The sequence below is a fragment of the Gasterosteus aculeatus genome, chromosome 9 (assembly GCF_964276395.1).
Source record: "Gasterosteus aculeatus chromosome 9, fGasAcu3.hap1.1, whole genome shotgun sequence".
Classification (NCBI taxonomy): Eukaryota; Metazoa; Chordata; class Actinopteri; order Perciformes; family Gasterosteidae; genus Gasterosteus; species Gasterosteus aculeatus.
The window spans coordinates 18,101,462-18,120,571 of NC_135696.1; the positions used below are offsets into that span (position 1 = coordinate 18,101,462).

At 45.8% G+C, this 19,110-nt stretch overlaps 1 protein-coding gene across 29 annotated transcripts in view; it reads left to right on the forward strand.

The window, feature by feature from the left end:
• Positions 1 to 19,110, forward strand: part of sorbs2a (sorbin and SH3 domain containing 2a) — a 47,817-nt gene that overhangs the window by 4,406 nt on the left and 24,301 nt on the right. For 20 of the 29 annotated variants that reach the window (XM_078109259.1, XM_078109265.1, XM_040185420.2 and 17 more), the window contains exons 1-5: positions 3,383 to 3,881; positions 8,360 to 8,524; positions 16,149 to 16,204; positions 18,731 to 18,757; positions 18,881 to 19,005. In XM_078109259.1, the coding sequence (XP_077965385.1) occupies positions 16,195 to 16,204; positions 18,731 to 18,757; positions 18,881 to 19,005 (162 nt within the window). In that variant the 5' untranslated portion in view covers positions 3,383 to 3,881; positions 8,360 to 8,524; positions 16,149 to 16,194. Of the gene's footprint in view, positions 1 to 3,382; positions 3,887 to 8,238; positions 8,525 to 16,148; positions 16,205 to 18,730; positions 18,758 to 18,880; positions 19,006 to 19,110 lie in introns of those variants that run through there. The other 9 variants (XM_078109262.1, XM_078109277.1, XM_078109261.1 and 6 more) reach the window with 6 other exon arrangements.

A 19,110-nucleotide genomic window follows, 5' to 3' on the forward strand; every position in this document is an offset into this window, starting at 1 on the left:
GAGCCAGCTTCAGGGTCCAAGAGGAAGGTCCATGAGTGACACTGGCATTTTCACTGGGGAATGTTGACTCTCTTTGATTGATGATGTGCAGAAGGAAGGCAGAGGGCAGGGTCGGTCTTGGGGTTGGATGGAAGTGCAAAGCGTTTAGTTTTTTTCTGGTGTTTGAATGACGGTCGGGGACATAATTCAGCATTCCATCCCCTTCACTCCGTGATGGAGAGGCAGACATTGACCCTGTCAAAGTTGTGGCAGCCAATGATTCTCAATCAGGATAAGACGCAATTAATTCGTTTAAAATGTGTATATTAGGAAAATGCAAAACATAGAAATATAAGCCTGCAAACATTAACGGACGTCAAGTAGCCGACTTGCACTTCAGAAAATAGCGAGACGATCAGCAGCCTTGTTGTCTCAAGGGCTCGCTCAGGCATTTCACCTGGTCAGCACTCAGACATTAAGGCCAGACTGGAACACAAGGGAAAGTGGTATTAAGTCATGGCCAGACAATGTCCTTGTGCGCTCATATGCCAACCCCTCGTTCAGCACCACCGGGGCACTTTAACATTGGCCAGACGAGCGAGCCTCAGTATCAGCTGTTCCAAATGTGGATCTCTTTGGAAAGCATCAGTGGAAAGATGTGAGCGAGTGCCACAGCTCAGATAAAAGAGCTATTTTTCTCACAAGATCCGTGCGCCAGCCCGCTCTCCTTTATTGTCGGCTATTCTAAGCGGGGCCATGAGAGGTAGGCTGGTAGTATTGGATGTAGGTAATTGCAGACTTACTATGGATTATGATAGGTAGCGGCAGCCATGAAAGCATGACCCTTGCTCCATGATGTCAGACCCTCTAAGATAAGATTCATGTTGCCATCCTAAAATGGAAATACTATTAAGCGAAGCATTATTAGACCTTTGCATTTGGATGGTCTGGCACGGATCAAGATTGCAATGTAGGGCTCAGCTTCAGGAGGCGCGTATCTTGTGAGCATGGACAACTTCCAGCTCGCATGGGCATCAACACCTGATGAGTGTTGTTCACTGGCGGTGCCACTGCTACCTGTGCATAAAGCCAACCCCAGAGGAGGATTGGTAAAGATGCCTCTAACTTTAATTAATGACACGGTACAGGCGTAGGGATCATGTACGCCGCTCAGTGGTCCGATCCACCGCTTTGAGCAGGACGGAAATATCGAGCCATTAGTTTGCTGTTACATTTTGCAAAGACATTCGCGGCCCCTGTCACGTCAACCGGCTTTTGTTCTCACACCACCATGACGGTAACAATTTCACTAAACCTCGGGTTGAGTATATTCATTCATGCACACAACTTACTGCCCCGAAATGAAATGCCAGCTGCAGCTGTAGTTTAAGCTCAGCCAGCTTGTGAGAATGTGTCAACTCACAGAATTAACCCTAATTAACCATGAGGATGTCATAGTGTCAACATTAGCATGTAGCCCACCAGCTCCACCCAAAACACAATCACAGTCCATCGTGGAAGAGAGGTGTAGAAATATGCTCCTGGCTTGTGGTTGTGTGCATATATAACCCAGTGGAGTGCATGCTTTAGTGTATGAAGACAGCTGCTTCGATTTCAATAGGATGGCATTGCTACAGGTGTGGGACAGATGGCATTAAAACGCTGCTGACACACCTCCCGTGTAGGTTCTGTAATGTGCTTTAACTACCTAAGCTCCACCTTTTAGTGCTTCTGCACCCGAACCACCAGTGGACCACAGCATGCCATACACGATGCATCGTCTTCATCCTCTTTGCTAAGAATCTGTGGATAACACCCCCCCCCCCCCCTATAAAAAGGCATCTACATGGCAACACTGAGGTCAGTGAGGGATAAGTGCTGGTGATAAAAGAGCAAACGCACACATGCGAGCGTCAACACACACTCACAGATGTGGTTTCGTTGACACTTCAGAAAGGTCAGCTATCAATATCCATCTAAATTTGTGCACCTTTGTGCATCTGTTGACAACAAAAGGACACGTCGGCTTTAATTAGTATCTTTGATTATTTGTTTGTCGTCAATGCAACTGAACGGTTTTGTAGTTGACATAAAGAAAAATATACGGCATATTTACATTCAAATTAATGTATCACATTTTGATGGAGAGGCTTAAGTATCATTTTTTTGCATTGTAATTGACTCACTATGAGCTGAATTGAACATCTGTGAAAGCCGTCTAAAGAATTCATGAGCAAAATAGCTCCTGCTTTCACCTTCTCCTGCGTCTCTGGCGCTGAGATTTCAAGCAGACCATATTAGACACAAATGATTGATTCTATTTCATTTGAAACAAGTGGAACAATGCAATAAGTGTTTTCTGCCATGGTCACAATAACCGGCACATGGCTGTAAAGGTCTCCAATCCACTCTGTAAATAATTGAACAGCTCGGTGGGTGTGCGAGAGAGAGAGGGGGGGGGGGAGAAAAACAGACACAGAAAGGGCGAACCCCAAAGTTAAGCCACTAAAAATAAAGACAGTGCAGCTGCTTTGCTCAATGAAGAAGATCAAATACATATTTATATACCGGACAAGGAGGGAAAATCAAAAATTGACGTTAAAGACCTCAAAGCAAAAGTTTTTATTCTAAAATGTTGTCACCCTGGAGCTGATATAAATCAACACCTGTCAGAGTTTAACACGTTTAACACGCACTGACGTCAGCTCTCACTACTTGCAGGGTTCACACTGGAACATTTCCTGTTAGGAGGCACCGCAATGTTTAATGGATGGAGGAGGGTAACAACAGAAACAAATAAATCCAAAGCAGCTCACAGCACCGCAGATATGATACCAGAATGAGTTCTCCCCAGTCGTATTCAAATAACAAAATAATAGCTTTTTACTCTTCAAGCAATAACTTGTCTACTGCACAAATGCATCTGATCATCTCCACTAAGTGTGAGCTGGCGCTTATAATAATAGTGTTATAATAATACAAGTGAATAATTAGTTCGGCCCATAATGCAGGTTAACTGGATGTTTATCTTTTCCAGTTCTGCATATACACTTCCTCTGTAACCCCATCCTCATAACCCAAGCCCACCTCAAACGTCGGGCTACAAATGACTTGACATTTATTAATAGCTCAACATTGGCCTTGAAGCGGTTTGATGACAACACGGCATGCTGCCGGGGGAAACACACAGCGCTCCGGCTGTATTCCCCGCGTGGGTCCGCGGATCACTTAATACTCCTTGGCGGTATAATCGTCGTGTTTTAGCCGTTAACGCACAGCATGAGGCCTCCGTTCACTCTCCGCTGCGGATAGAAGGCGAAGCGGCGCTTTCCTCTCGGCAGCGGCGCGCCGCCGTGCGCGCACGGATTGAACGGCGGCCGTTGCCATGGCGACGCGAGGGCCCAATGGGAAGCTCGCGCCGGACTGTTGGTGAATGGAAATAACAGAGGCCATCTTGCACGCGGAGCTACGGCGTCGTTTAATATTAATTAAAGCGGAAACCGGGGGGACGGGAGGGGGCGGCAGGTTCCGGGGGGACCGCGCTGCGACGTTCGCTTGTAGTAAACGGATTAAAAAAAACAAAAAAAAAAAAACGAGACACGTTGTGACTAACTCGTTTCCGCGCGCCGCGTCTTCTTTCCCCCGCATTGCTCTACCAGCCCTCAGCAACACCCCCACCACCCCACCCTCACCCCACCCGGGACGGAGGGACTTGTCTTAACAGCTAGCGGACGACCGGACAACAAAAAAACAGCGGGGCGAACGGAACAGGTGTACGGCCCCATCACGCGGACAGCTCCCGCGGGTGGTGTCCTACGGCCGAGGACGTCCCGTCTTCCACCCGTGGAGGAGGCCGGTTACCGGGCGATGTGTCGCTCGAGTGAGGCGGCGGTTGCTGTGCGGTAAGGTGACGCTTTCCACCGTGTCGAAGCCGCTGATATGCTTTTAGCCAGAGATGAACACCGGGCTGTTTTAAGACGAGGCAAACGGAGGTCCCCCCCCCCCCCCTCTTTTATCTCTTTCTTTCTTTAAACATGCGTGACAACAAGCAACAGTTAACGTGTAACATTAGTTGTAATCGGCCTGTCCGGGATGCGGCGCGCCGCTTCTGTTTTCCCCCCTGAAGTGCATTCCAGGGCATCACCGGGAGATGAGGTCGGGTTTGGCCGATCAATGGTGCTTAAACATTAGCAGTGGCCCAAAGTGAGTCCTGGCGAGAGATTTATTCATTAACAGACAGGCTGCTTGGCAGTAAACATGGCGTATCCATGTTTAACCTACATCCTCGATGCTTAGGATAAGCTCCATTGTTTGCTCGGACCTCAACAGTGCAGTGCATCTACTCATGAATGGTACTGCAGTGGTGTGTTTAATGTCATGTTTGAAGACAAATCTGTTTCTGTGCCCCCCCTCATGTTTTAGATCTGACAGAGAGGAGAAAAGAATAGTGACTGCTTCTGTGTTTCTTTGAGCTTCCGGCTAACTGATATGAAGGGATGATGTAATGAGACTAAGAAGAAAAGGGCCAGCGGCTCATTTGAATGCTGGGTAAACGGCGAGTATAGGGGAGGTGTCCAGGATGCACAAAGTGTAACACTATCACCCTGCGTACCTCACACCACTCCCAGTGTGGCCTACCTGCTCTGTGTGTGTGTGTGTGTGTGTGTGTGTGTGTGTGTGTGTGTGTGTGTCTTTCCTTGCATTTCCTTGACCAAAGGCTCACGTCTGGGGGAGAGTAAGCGACGCAGCATGACGACAAGCAACAGTTGGCCGCAACCCGTCTGACGAGGGGCTGCGGTGCCGTCACAGAGGCTTGAATATACACACCGAATGGGGGGATCACTGCAGTTTGACTTGATGGATTGCCAATGAGCCAGAAAGCATGTCTCTGTTAGCGTCAACGCAGTTGCACCTGCCAGTTTAGAGTTACAGAGAGGGAGTGTGTGTGTGTGTGTGTGTGTGTGTGTGTGTGTGTGTGCATGTTTGAGTGAGAGAGGAAGAGGGAGAAAGAGTGATACAGTTTCTTGTGAAAGTACAGAATGTAATACTCACTAGTTTGATTTCTCGCTTCATTTCAACCTATATCTTACACACACACACACACACACACACACACACACACACACACACACACACACACACACACACACACGTGTTTTGCATTTTTTTTGCATTTTATAGCTGAAGTGTTGTTGTTTTTTTTAAAGCGTGGGCAATTCTTAGTCTCGCTGATTGTAATTGCCGCCCTGCAGGAAAAGCGCTCTCCCCGAGCGTCCTCAATCACCATCTATCATCAGATCTCGCTGTTGTAAAGTGTTATGATTGCAATAAGTAAGTATGAACAGGAGGGGAAGCAGCTGACGTTCCAAACACTGCACACCTGGACGCCGTTCTGCACGTGCACACTTACAAAGATCACACGTGGAGGAGGATCTAAAATATGAACATTTAATATAAAAAGACGTAAATAATAATGTGTTAATATGACGAAAATCATACCCAGGTTCATCTTTACTTAGACCTGCCAGGATGATAGTCCTTTCTCACCATCCTAAATGCTATTTTTGTCCAGCGAATTAAAATGTATCTCTTTCAGCAATAGTAAGAATAACGTACGTTTATGGCAGCAGCATGAAAAAAAAGCTTTAAACTAATTGGAGACTCAACGTAGAGGTATTAAGGAATCCATCCTGCTGAGACTTCAGAGGATGTGTGACAAGTGTTTGCTTGCAGATCATAGCACACCATAGTTCTTACAGTTTCTCTTTGTCGTAATAGAACACACCTTCAGTGCTCTAGTATTCAGCCCGTCAAAGCAACTCCGAGATGCAAAGCTGTGCGCTGTTTTAATTATTCTAGAAGTTGACCACAAACAATATCGTAGTACCGTTTGAATCATTTAATGTGTGTGTCTGTGCTGCTCTGCAGGGCGGTAAGAGACAGTTTTAGTGAGCTTTTCTTAACCAATAGTTATGAATTGTTTATATCCACTGCTCTGTTTTACGTTACCTTCGGATTATTTACTGAATCAAGAAAAAAGCAGATCATACTCGGTGACGCACCCGTTGTGATTTTCTCTGTTGAGCAATTTATTTCCTTTTTTTTCTCTCTGTGCTCCCAGGTTTAAATGTTTTCCAAGTAAGTGACACATATAAATGTGTACAAGCACAGCTCTCCTGCTTTTTATAACCTGCCACTTACTTAACTGGGAATGGCGGGACCTTGCAGAAGCTGATAATGAATTAGGTGTTGAAACTGTACTGGCGAGACCATGTCGACGCGGCCCGCTGTAGTCCGGAGCTGCTCACGGGTCAAAGGGTCAGTGCGTTTGAGTGTGAGTGCGTGTCGGTGGCTATAAAAATAGTTTGCTCTGGTACTCAAATGAGATCGTTCCTAAGCTGATGTGTCATGTCGGTTTAATTGCTTTTATAAATCACTCGTTTTCACACCGATAGACCCGATAGAAGCTGCTTATCAAAGTCACAGTTCACTTTTAATACACGAGGCATGCGATCCAGAACCGGGAGGCCGCATCAATTAAACCGTTAACAGAGATTTTGCCACCTGGGATAAAAAGGATAATGTCCGAGGCAAATAGAAAACAACTGCTGTAGTGAACCAAACTCGGGTCCTTTTGGCCCCTGCAATACTTTATGGGTGTCCAAAGTTACATCATTAGCACCTGTCAGTTGTCAGCTCTTCGCCATAGCTCCGTGATCCTCGGCTTGTGGTCAGACATTTCTGGGGGGGGCCAGCTGCTTTTTTCACCATGTTCGCAGGCCCACCGATCACTGCGGCGTGCTGTGGAAAGTCCGAAGCCCGCCCGATCGGATCGGGTCGGCGGGGGACGGCTGCGGGAGTGCAGCTTGTGAACGTGCAGCACAGATTGTTACGTTACCGCTCCGTCACCGGCAGATAGTGTTGAAGCGGAGCATGTCAGCGAAAGCCGTCCACGTTTTGATTTAAAGGTTGGCCACGTGTCCACACTTCCCAGAGCGGGATTATGAGTTTACCTTTTTTTTTTACCTGATTTATAAGCTTCATGCTTGAAACACTTGACCCAGCTCAACACAGGCAAGAACCCGTTGTATGAATAGTGATCAAGTGGTTCTTATTAGTGGTTTTGGAGAACTTCCTGCATTCACCAACTTTGCTGTTTTATGGGTTAGGGTAACACAATTTACAAGTTATCCTTTTGTCATACTAGCCTATCATACTATCTTCATCATGAGTTTGAAACTCTGTACAAAATCCACTTAAAACGTGATTGACATTATCCTCTTTGACTCGAATTGAAGGGTATTAATTACGGCCTACAACCCCATTAAAATAATCTGGCTATTGATGCGAGGACTGCAAAATGTTCCTGCAGTCGGTCCATTGTTTGTGATACACTTGCAATGATTAGTCCACTTGAGAATTAGGTGCCACGTTACTATACATTATGGATTCCCTTTGTAGAGGCTGCTGATCTCTCCCTGAACTCCACCACTCAGTCATTTGTTAGACGTTGATTTTTGTGCCTGTTTATTGTCAGGTATGGGTGTGATGGGAAGAGGTTGAAGTGATCTAAATAGCATGTTGCACAGTAGCAGCCTGCTGGGTTTTAGGTATCCAGGCTAATAGCAGTTGTTACATCATCATTCTGGGAATAGCAGGGAGTCTGGGGTCTCGAGGTGCCTCTAGCTGACCTCCCTTCTGCATATACTCAGCCTGCGTGTGTGTGGTCATATCCAAATATACATTCCCATATAGATTACACAGCAGTGCAATTATTAATGACACAGGTGAGTGGACGCTTAATTAGTCCGTATATATTTACAGCCCGATATGAGACCGGTTGGTCCCACCAGTGATAAAAAAGAGAGAGAGTGCAAGCGAGCCGCCATTAAACGCGGGGGCATCAGAAAGTGAAAGGGAACCTCACGACACAACAATTTGACACTCTGGTCATTTTTTTTCTTTTGCCGTGAAGGGGTACAGTGGACATTGAAGGCCCGGATGAGGGACCGCCATCCTGGTTCAGTTAACTCTGTGTAACATGATGGTACACCTGATGCTTTTTGCACCGTAGAATCTGGGACTGTGTCTGTCTTCGTGTGCATTTGTGCGTGCACACTTGCGTACGGAATGCACTGGTATGCTTGCATGTAAAGGTGTGTGTGGTAAAATAGAGATCAACCCTGTCGCTTAGCCCCCACCCCTCTACACAGGAGGAGGGGGGGGGGTAACTTTCCAGTCCCATAGACGTGCATGCCTGAGTCTGAAAATAGCCGTATCTGATCACTGCTTCACCCAAACGGGGGAGTCTCATTCCCCGTCACTCCCACTCTTTGGCTCTCTAACTTTCTCCTCGTTGTGTTGTCTCTGTGCTCCCCAGGCATTAAACGGGGTAAGATCTGGGAATAAAGCTTGAGCCGGCGGAGAGACTCGTCCTGAGCGGAGGGTAGAAGAGAAGGGAGGGAGGAGAAGGCGCGTGGGCTCGCAGCTCACCTGCACAACTGGACTCTTCTTAGCAAGTCTCCGGCCTTTTGGTTTTATGACGGTAAGAGTTGATTCTTCTTGATGGACCGTTGCACAGGTCGGCCCTCTGGGGTTGAACGTCACAAAAGATACTCGGGGATCTGCCGAGATTTAGATTATGGATCGACAAATAGTGGTTTCATTTACTCTTTCTAAGCCATGAAATAAAATTCATACACCATATTTATGTTTGATTTATGATCGATCGAGATTCAAAAAATGGCCTTCTAATGAAACCATTCGAGCCACGCAGAGATCATATATTGCTGTGCACTCATTTGTGTCTTTTCGAGGCTTTAAACGGGCTGACTGGATTTAAGATCTGAATAGATTTTACAACCCAATAACACCAAAAGGGAATTGTATCTATCTGCTCTGCCAAAACCCACAATTATAGGCCGAGCACAGAAGTTTGGTCTTTTGTGACAGTCAGCAGGGGAAATGGTGTCAAATAAAACAACGGCTGCTCCCGCGGCCACCTCAGAAATAGCATCAGCAAATTCCACTTATGTGGATTGAAAGATTTTATATGTCAACCATTAAAGATGAATTCAGGCTTGAAGAACGAGAAATGTAACTTTTTTTATTTGACTAAGTCAACCTCCAAAAACCTGTTGTTGTTTTTTCCCTTTCCATAATTTGGCCCCACAATCCTGTTTTTTTTTTCTGTCCCTTTTTCTAGCATACCTCCATCTCTTGTTACACACTTTTTTCACGGCCTCTTCTTTCCCACTCAACAAAAGCCACGCAGCAATCCCTCCATTAAGCCGGTCTCAGAGGTGTAGAGGAATGTCACCTTGACCCCTTGGGTACACACTAGAGGGTGGTTCCCAGCCTCGGTTCGTAGATCGGGCTCCCTTGGATCCCTTTCTGCCGGGACCTGACATACAGTGGGGCACTTTGTGTGTCCCCCGTGCACTGAGGGTCACAGGACAGCCTGTTTCTCCATGGTAAAAACGTCACATTAGTAATACCAGAGATGATTCATTTCCGTCCTGTGAAGACGTCATTTGTTTGCTGACCCCGACGGGGCTCCTGTAAAATAAGCCCCACTGTTTGGGACAGAGATGGCGTGATTGCTCGGCTGGATTTGTACAACCTGGGAAATGGGATTAACGACCAAAATAACTCCGGTTTGAACACACTTTTATTTTATTTTGGATGAAACAAAGACGCTTTGAGGGCTGGACGAAATAACCATCGATTCTCTGTTAGCTGCTTGAATGCTGTAGGCGCAGGAAGGATAAACGCCATGTAAAACGTGTAGAATAACAGCAAACACGTTCTTGAAAGGCTCTTGAATTGTGTGGTTCTTCTAGTAGACCGCATCTCTCGTTCTCGATTATCCTGATGCGTAGATGCTATTCCCCACTCTCAAGCCCGTGACTTGATCCGAACATATTCGGCTCTCTGAAAGACTTCCTGCTGCGATGATGTAGTTTTCCATTCCTCTCTGCCTGCTGAAATGGAAGGACTGGGAAAATGTGAAACGAGGATGTTTGCTGCTGCCTTTCGTGACTTTCCCGATGATCCGGTTCACCTTAGAGGGTAAAGGGTCCTGCCTATTGGCAGTAAATATAGCGCCCCCGCTAATCAAGTTCCTCTTATCTTTGTGCTCGACACTTAACGCTGGTACCTTGCCTGGGGAATCCAGACTATGCATGGGGGGGGAATGTAATCTTAGCCACAGCTGATAGCCATCCTGCTTTAACCCGTTACGTCAAGTGACTATTTTCAAAATGTTATAAAAGAATTGCAAAGGACAGGAAAGTCTGGAGTCAGAGTCAGAAGATACTTTCTGCATTCCTGAATACCCCCCCCCCCCCCCCCATTAAGGCTCCGCAGCACAGGCCTCTTGACTTTTGTGCCACATTAAGTTGTGATCTTAGGCCTCGTGCACCAGATTGGATTCAAAGTGTGACACATTCATACTGATCTATAGACCGCCGTTCAATTTAAAGTATTCAGTCTGAAAGGGCCTTCAGGACAGTTAAATGAAAAACCTGAACCTGTGCTGGAAAAGTCCTCTTTAAAAGGAGACATGTGCTCTGCTGTATCCTATGACCTGTCAAAGCTATGTTACTCCTTCTGCTTGGGATCCTATGTTAACGGCGTGGCATTTACCTAATGTATATTCCTGCTGGGGGTGGTCATAAAGATCCCCACGCCTGTGTTATTTCAAAAAGTGCAACATTCAGTGGTTTACTGTGTGCTCAGTTTAAACGTTGAGTTTTCACTCAACCGCAAACAAGAAAGAAGCTCAGTCCAAATGTCTCTTTGTCTTCCTAACTGTGTCCCTCCGTCTGCTCATCCGTTTGTTTCGTTATCTCTCGGCCTCCGTGAGCTCGTTGTGCTCGTCCCAGAGTTCGATGGCGCTTTGCCGCCTTTATTTCCGAGCTCCACGCGTGGCGTACACATCTCTCAGGGGAAGGAGAGGAGACCGTGGCAGCCATGGAGGTGTTGTTTACTCGCGACGCTGTGTCCAGACAGCTTACGTAATGCTACATGCTGATACTGGCTGCTCTCAGTTTTTTGCTCCCTGTTTGTTCCCTTGAACATATTGCTTTTGGGGACCTCTCATCCTCCCTGTGATTCATGTCCTTTTCTCGGTATTCATCCAGCTTTTTCTCTCTGCTGCTTTTACTCCCCTCTGTCTTCGTCTCCGCGGATGTCAGAGCAGCGTTAAAGTGAATTCATCCTTAGTTGTGGTAAGATAACAAACCGACAAATTGTCACAGCGCATTCATTCTTTACCCCCGCGCCCCCCCCCCCCCCCCCCCCCCCCGCGGCCCAGGACTCACTGCGCCGGGGCTTGTGTTGCATAATTGCATTAGTGCTCTCGGGCCGATGTCTGCGCTCGTTAGCGGGGCTGTGATGCAATCCGCGGGACACACGGCCCTCTGTTGTTAGCAGCATGGGCAGTGAGTGGGCACGCAGGGTCAGCGTATTGACCTCCCATATCCATTCATACAGCCAGCGGGAAGGGCAGAGGGGGGCTCTGCTAATGAGTGGCAAGGTTGAACAAACAAGGCTGATAACGGAGACTTGTTGTTGTTCAGCTAGTGGCGGAAACGTGGAGCTGATGAAAAGGCCTGCGTGTTACAACTAGTTTATAGCATTTATTTCTGTCAGAGAAAGGCTTTAGATCTTTAAATGAAGACTCATTTGATTCAAACTATTGGTTATGGCGTGAGAGAAGAAGCGTTTCTTTCACTTTTAGAATTGCGTTGAAGCACTTATTGAATTGATTTTGATGTATAAACCCTGGACTGCTGGAATATCACACATATGTGAGTGGCATGAAACGATTGATGCTGTGGTTTAATTCACTGTTAGGAATTAAAATGCAGGCCACACAGTTTCACAAAACAAGGAAAGCCTTAATGACCTTTTTTTTTGTCTAACACAAAAATCACATTGTTGAGAAGTGACCACGGGATAATCCGTCCAACACTGCAGTCAGGAAGTATCCTCAGCAAGGATTTGGGCGCATGCAACTGTGTGGTGATAACAATGTTTTCTTCTTTTATTGCTTGTATGGAAATAAAAATTCCCCAAATCCAAATGCATATGGTCCCACAAGGCCGTATGAAATGCTCTATGAAGTATCAACCTATTTGAAGTTAGCACAGCCTCAGGAAAAACTCAGTAGAGCCTCATTATTTAAGAATGAATATTGATGTGAATAGGTTCACTGTGCCAAATAGTTCTGATATATGAATTTTCTTCCAGTTGGTATTTTAATGAAAAAGAATCTTATCAAGCCTTCAGCAGCTGATAATCATCGGCACAGAGACCAGCGGTAGATTAAATGTCTATCTGATGACTTTTTGGTACGGTCTTTAAATAGATTTTCTAAGGAGCTTTAATCTGTTAACATCCTGTGAGTGTGTCTCAGTCTGAGTGACCACTCCAGGGTCACGACCCTTGGAGCCATAGGCGGCTTATCTCCAACGATTGTTCACTCTCTCCTGCTGTTCTATCTCGTACACATTGTGTGTATCTCGTACACAGACACACAGACACACACAAAGGGCTTTTAAAAGACATTCTGAAATGAATTAAAGAAAGAAAGTGTTACAAAATTCCTAAATAGTGCTTCAACAGTTCCACTATTATTATTGTTATCTAAAAAAAATGTCATTGTTGTCCTTTCTCAAAGGACGATGATGACATCATTGTTTTTGAGCACTTGTTTGGATGCCATGGCAGACTGCCAGTGACTAATGGCATCACAGCCTGTGCTCTCTGAGGACATTGTTTGTGTTTTTCTCTCCTTCTGTTTTTCTTTTACACTGTCCGGTTCGCATTTTATCGTTGTCAGGTCAAATTACTTTTCGTACTTTTGTCAACAAGGACACAAAATCCCATGATACGCTTTAACCTCCTTCTCGAGGGGCATTGTTCAATTTAGCTTTGTCCTCTTTGTGCCGTCCACGCACATATTTTATAAGATCATTTAAGTGCACAGATATAGATTACTCATTGTAATCATAGACTCTTCTGTTGTGGAAACCTCCCATGGTGAAAATGGTGATAGTTTCTGCTAATCAATAGTAAGGCTCTTCTAAAGAGGACGAGCCTACTAACGTACTGTACTCGTGTTTCACCAGGATTCAGAGCTCAAACCCTTTAAGTCCACTGATATGAACCCAATGGGTCCCAGGAGGTCACTCAACGGGCCGATGAGACGTGATGGACATCGTCGGGTTCTGTGGCTCATAGTTCCGACTTGGGTATTTGCAGTCCCACAGCTATTACACTGTAATTATAGACACGGCAGTCTCCGCAGTGGCCCACCGATGCCTAAATTACAGTTGGTGAATAAACCACGGCCAAGTTAGAAAGGAAAGACAACTGTTCACTTGTATCGACAATCATCATTCCATCATGGGGTCGTCGTGGCGCAGGGGTTGGAGAAGGTGTGCTGGGAAGCCCAAGGTTGGTGGTTCGATTCCAGGCTGCCCCATGTACCATGTCGAAGTGTCCCTGAGCAAGACACCTAACCCCTAATTGCTCCCTGGGCAAAAATGTGAAAAAGCCATGGGTTAAAAGTGTGATGTACGTCGCTTTGGATAAAAGCGTCTGCTAAATGACCTGTAATGTAATGTAATGTAATCAAGCAGAGAAGTTCTGCCTGAGTTTACAAACGCCAACGTTTGCTGCCCCTCTATTAAATTGTACACGTTGAAAAATGAGCGAGCCGCTAATGATCTTCCTCCGGCTTCAGAGAGCGCTGCCCGTTTCGTGATTAAAAGCTCAAAAGGCCTGAGCGGGGGCGTTGAGAGTCGCTCGGAGGTGTGGAGCCGGCCGGGTTTCCTTCGAGTGTGCAGCCATAACATTACACCATGGCCACAGCTGCTGTGTCGCCGCGGATCTGTCCCCAAGCAACATGATCCTGTTTATAATCTGACCATCACTCGGAAGGAGACTGCCTGCGACGCCAGACCCATGATTTACCCCACTGCGTGCGTGCGCGTGTGTGTGTGTGTGTGTGTGTGTGTGTGTGTGTGTGTGTGTGTGTGTGTGTGTGTGTGTGTGTGTGTGTGTGTGTGTGTGTGTGTGTGTGTGTGTTTCAGAGATAGATTTATGAGTGCGCTCCGGATGACGCTGAGGGTTAGGTCTCATGCTGAAAGTATCCCACGCTGCATGTCTCCATGTAGTAGCACAAGCAATGACATTTCCTCCCCAACGGGCGCTAACTGTGTTTGGAAACCCTCAGGCGGCGACAACTCGTGGCTAAATGGGGCGAGATTATTGATTTGATTATTGTTTTTTATGCAAATTAAAATAAATTCTATCAGGTGGATATAAATATATAGGTTTTTTTTATGGCCACAGAAATAATGCATGCACTTAACTTGTTGTCTTCTCAGGGTTCTTACAGTCTATAGGTAGGAGGGTTGAGTTTTTAGATAATTCACATACATTTTTACAAAAAAAAACCGCCATTCTAAATGTGAACCAGCCACTGTGCTGTGCGTGGAGACACACTGTAGAGAAAAGAATAATAAGGTGACCAAACAACCTTGACGTAGATTACAGTTCCTTTAATGTTCTAATTATAGACTCATGCCGGAATTTTGAGGACGCCGATAAAGATTAAAAAGTTAGTAATCAGATAACAGTATATCTGCCTAATAAAATGTCCGGCACGGTGAAATACGTGTCGATGTTATGCAATGCATCGAGCGCCAGTCCTCACCAGAGCCAACTGCCGAGGCACTTTACACATTCATGTCAGAATACACTTGCATACCTTTTCCAAAATAGCCACAATTATCAGGACCTCAACTGTCAATGTGAAGCCCAGAGTTGTCAAAGTGTTGAAGCACAAAGTACAATTTATTAATGCATTTCATTTTTTTTATACCCAAAGCTGTGACACGATTCAACATGACTTCAAGCTCAAACTGTATGTGCTTTCATCATCCGAGGCCTTCGTCTCCTGGGAAGAGCACAAAGTCTGTTTACACATCCAGACGTTATGTTCTGTAGAGTCACACCATCCGCACAGATTTACTCACTTTGTGCATCGAAGGAGTCAGCATCCTGAAAAAGGAGCATCCTTATTGATTTGGCTGTGCAAACTTTGCTCGTACTTCTAGCTGTAGTTTAAATGTACATTGTCTTAATCAGATGAACAGTCCACGCATTAAATTAGATATAAGCTCTGTTGTACTGAAAGAAAAAGAAAAGTCGTGTGACCATTTATATTGCCAACGCAGACATACTCTTCCCAGGATTCAAACCACTTGAAATCACAGATGACCACGAGTCGTCTACTATCGTTTAAACATCAGCTACTGTACGTCATATTCCCAGAACCTGCATGTCACATTTACTCACATACCAGACACGTATGATCCCGGCCGCAGCCACTGTCTGCTGTCGCTCGCCGTATCCCTCACGCACACTAAGCCCCGTGATGACACACATCAAGCGGCGATGCGACCGTCTGTTAGGAGCCTTTTTGGCTCTCGGTGTGCGCCTGTTTCACATCAATCGTGCACCGTAACAGTTCCGAGAAAAAAGTCCCCGTATAACAAGAGGCTATTATCTTATAGTGGAGTAAATGCCATTATGTATGTTTCAACTTTGTGCTGTGGAACCTTTGCTGGGGTCACTAAGCCAGCTGGAAGTCATGTTGGATTTTGTAGCTTTAGGCTTTGGCTTAAACATCTTTGTGAACATAACATGCATGTATGTCACACAGTGCTGTGTTCTAAATCAAGGCAAATGGGGGTGAAAGTGATCCTTTTTAGCGGCACAGAATCTCAGACGGTTGAACAACATTGAAAATAACTTACATGTTATGTAAACATCAATAATCTCAGGACTTGAGATGTGTGTGTGTGGGAGAGATTTGGGCTCCTTAAGTAGTGAGATTTGAATCAAAGTGAACTAATGGGCAGTGGGGACCTGGCGCATTTCCAAGATAAATGCTTATATTTGAGATTTGATTTAAAAAAAAAGTTCATGCAGAATAAAATGAGATCGCCTGCTGCAATTGCAGCCACTGAATTATTTATTATAGCGGTCCCGGGAAGATCACTTTATAAACACAAATCACTTTTTTTTCTTCAATTGGTGGGTTAAAAAGACATTAACTGTGTTTCTGAAATACTTTGTCCTTTGTTTTACAGGAAAGTGTGTGTCCCTGCAGTAGAACAGTAAGAAGTGCTCTCCAATATGAATACAGGTATTTAAGTCTGCGCACCTGAACACACACACAAACCACACACTGTGTAAGATTGTCGTCCGTCATTGTGATAATAATCCTCTTCTCCTCAAAATAAGTGATTTAATTTGATACAAAAACACCGACGTGTCTCCACATTGCAGACCTCGCAGCGACGCTAAAAGCTGCCCTAAGCCCCAATGTCCCCTCCACCACAGGCATGAGTGTAATTCTAACCCTGACCGAGTTGCACTGCTTTGATGGTGATATTGGGGCTGTGATTATTGTGACTGAGAGCATCAATAAGCAGGGTGATTCCTCCCTCAATGCATTCCCAAAGCTTTGTCCTCAACATCCCGCGCTGAAGTGTCCTCACCACACACACCACCTCTCTGTGGCTGCCAGTGGCAGCTTGACTCATCTTGGCTGTTTGCCTGTATTTACTCTAGAGAAGATAAAAGCAGAAAAGAAGCTTTGTCATGTGGGAAAAGACTACCGGTAAAGCCGCCAGAGTTTGACGCGCAGATTTGACGTGCAGATTTGAAACCACCTGCATTAGCCAGTGGCTTGAAGCGTTCGGTTGTTCACTGACCACAACGTTTGTACTTCGATGTGTTAGATGTTTGTGGAAACTCGCGAGGAACGCCCGCAGTATCTGTGTGTACTTGATGGAGGTGTTTCTGAAGTGTTTCAGCAGGAAGATAAATGTTTGACTTTTAGCCATAGTGACAACGTGAGTTCTCCACAATCAACAAATTCCCCCATGTTAATTAAATGTATCACATACACATCCTACAAAAAGCCTTTAGCAGTGTCTAATTCCTGTTGTCATCAGAAAGGGTTTTGTTAGTTGAATGCAACACAAAAGTTCCACACTTAAATGCATGTGCTTTATCTCCACTTGTGGTGTCTCTGCCTGGCCGCGTTTGTGTGTGTGTACCCGTGTCTTCGTTGTGTGTGCATGTGCATGTGTGCTGCTGCTTGTGCCTCGGTGATCACCTGCCCGGCTGTGATCCCTCAGATAGCGGAGGATGCTCTCGCAAAAGCTCGGCCTTGTCGCTCACGCTCTCTCCCATGAAGAGGGTCCAGAGCTCGCCAAATCTGGGCTCAGGTACTAACACTCACGCAAACACACTACAAATGAACCCGTTTGAATGAGAAGGCTCGTGTAGAAGTAGCTATGGGGCCGGCCAGTAATGGCTGAAACTCTCAAAACATGAGGTACGTCTTCACCTCCCTGACGGCTGCCTCTGTGCTTAAGCAATGTTTGGATTGCAAGGTGCTTTATTCTTCTTTTTTTTTTCCAAATCCGTTTGTTGTATAATCCATTTTTTAAATCCTTTCTTTTAAAAGCTCCCATGTGCCATGCTCTTGTCCCACGGGCTGCATCTGCTGGTTCATTCTTCTCTTCCTGTTGTCTTGCTGCTTGTATTTGGACTGGCTGGACCTGACGGCACAGCTCGGTTGATTCTGGGCTCTTGGAGAACTTGAATATGTTCTTGGACGGGCTTGTTGGGTGTCCACTAAAACGGCACCATCCTGCGTATTTACCAGTGTAATCAGCGTTAATGAACTCACCGTAGATCAGCTGTCAGCCCCTTCATCCTAAAATGATGAACATTATTTGAACTCACAGCATAACTGACGGCGGAGGAGCTGCAGTAGATTCTCAGCTGTGCTGAGGGAGCAGTGTTTGTCTCTGGACTTTGTCAGCATATTGGTTAATGGCTGCACCAAAGTCAGCACTCTACCTCCGCTGGCCTTCTTTTAATAAAGAAGAGGAGCAGTTGTTCGAGAATGTTTAGCAGCGTAGTAGAACACCACTCCAAGGGACTTAGGACGTTATTGTGCAGGCGTCGGCCGCTGAGGGAGCCTCGGCCTTGGCAGCGGTGTGCAGTACACGCACCGTTGCTGCTTAGCGTACTGTTACACTCGGAGTCCCTGGAAAAGCAGAAAGTACCCTGTGGGATGGTTCCAACTCCAGACTAGGAGTTACGAGGTTAAGGAGCCAGTTCAGTTGCGTTTGCTGTGGAGTGCAGCCGCCCCAGCTGGAGCCATCTGATAGGGTAAAACTAGCTGTGTATGTGGCTGTAACGCTAAAATAAACAGCCATGTGGAATCAATGTTAAGCGTGGCTCAATGCATAGTGGCCTTTCTGCTGTTTTAAATCTTAATATATGATCAATAATAGTGTTCATGCTAGTGTACTCTTGAAGATTTCTTCCTTTATCAGACATGGGAGTGAAGTGGTCCTTCGAGCCCCGATGTGCATGATGTGCCTTAAGCTCTTCTCCTCCACGCCTTTTTGTTTTTTTATTGTACACAGTCTGTAATCATTTCTATAATAGAGCCACAATCGGAAAGGACATTTTGACCCTCTGCGCATAAAGAGCAGCCTTCTGAGCCCTCACTGGTACAAAGAATCTAGTGATATCTAATGAATTGATATTGGTAAAGCTTTAGGAGTTTTGGCCACAATACCTTAAACCTTGAGACCGTGCGTTAACCCACCTCACTTATCACTGCTGTGTCTTCTCTGTTGTCCAGGGACTGATTCTCACTCATCAGACTTGGGTAAGTCTCTGTTCTTTGTGTTCAATTGGAGTGGAGACTAAAATTAAATGAAAAGCTGTAGACCAGAAAACGTATTCCAAACCCCGCAGCATGCCAGGTTGATAATATAAACTCCACTTGCAGATTCTTGGCGGTCGCGCAGTGCAACAGATGGCCTTAAGAATGGAGACGCCAGCAGCTCATCTCTTGCTGCCAAAGGTTTCCGCAGTGTCAGACCCAACCTGCAGGACAAAAAGTCACCAACGCAGGTAAAACGTCTCACGCGTCCCTCCGGCACATGTTGATACAGTCAGGAATCTGGAATTTGTGTCGAGCTTTGCACTGATGATTCTTTCTTTGTCGTTTGAACTTAC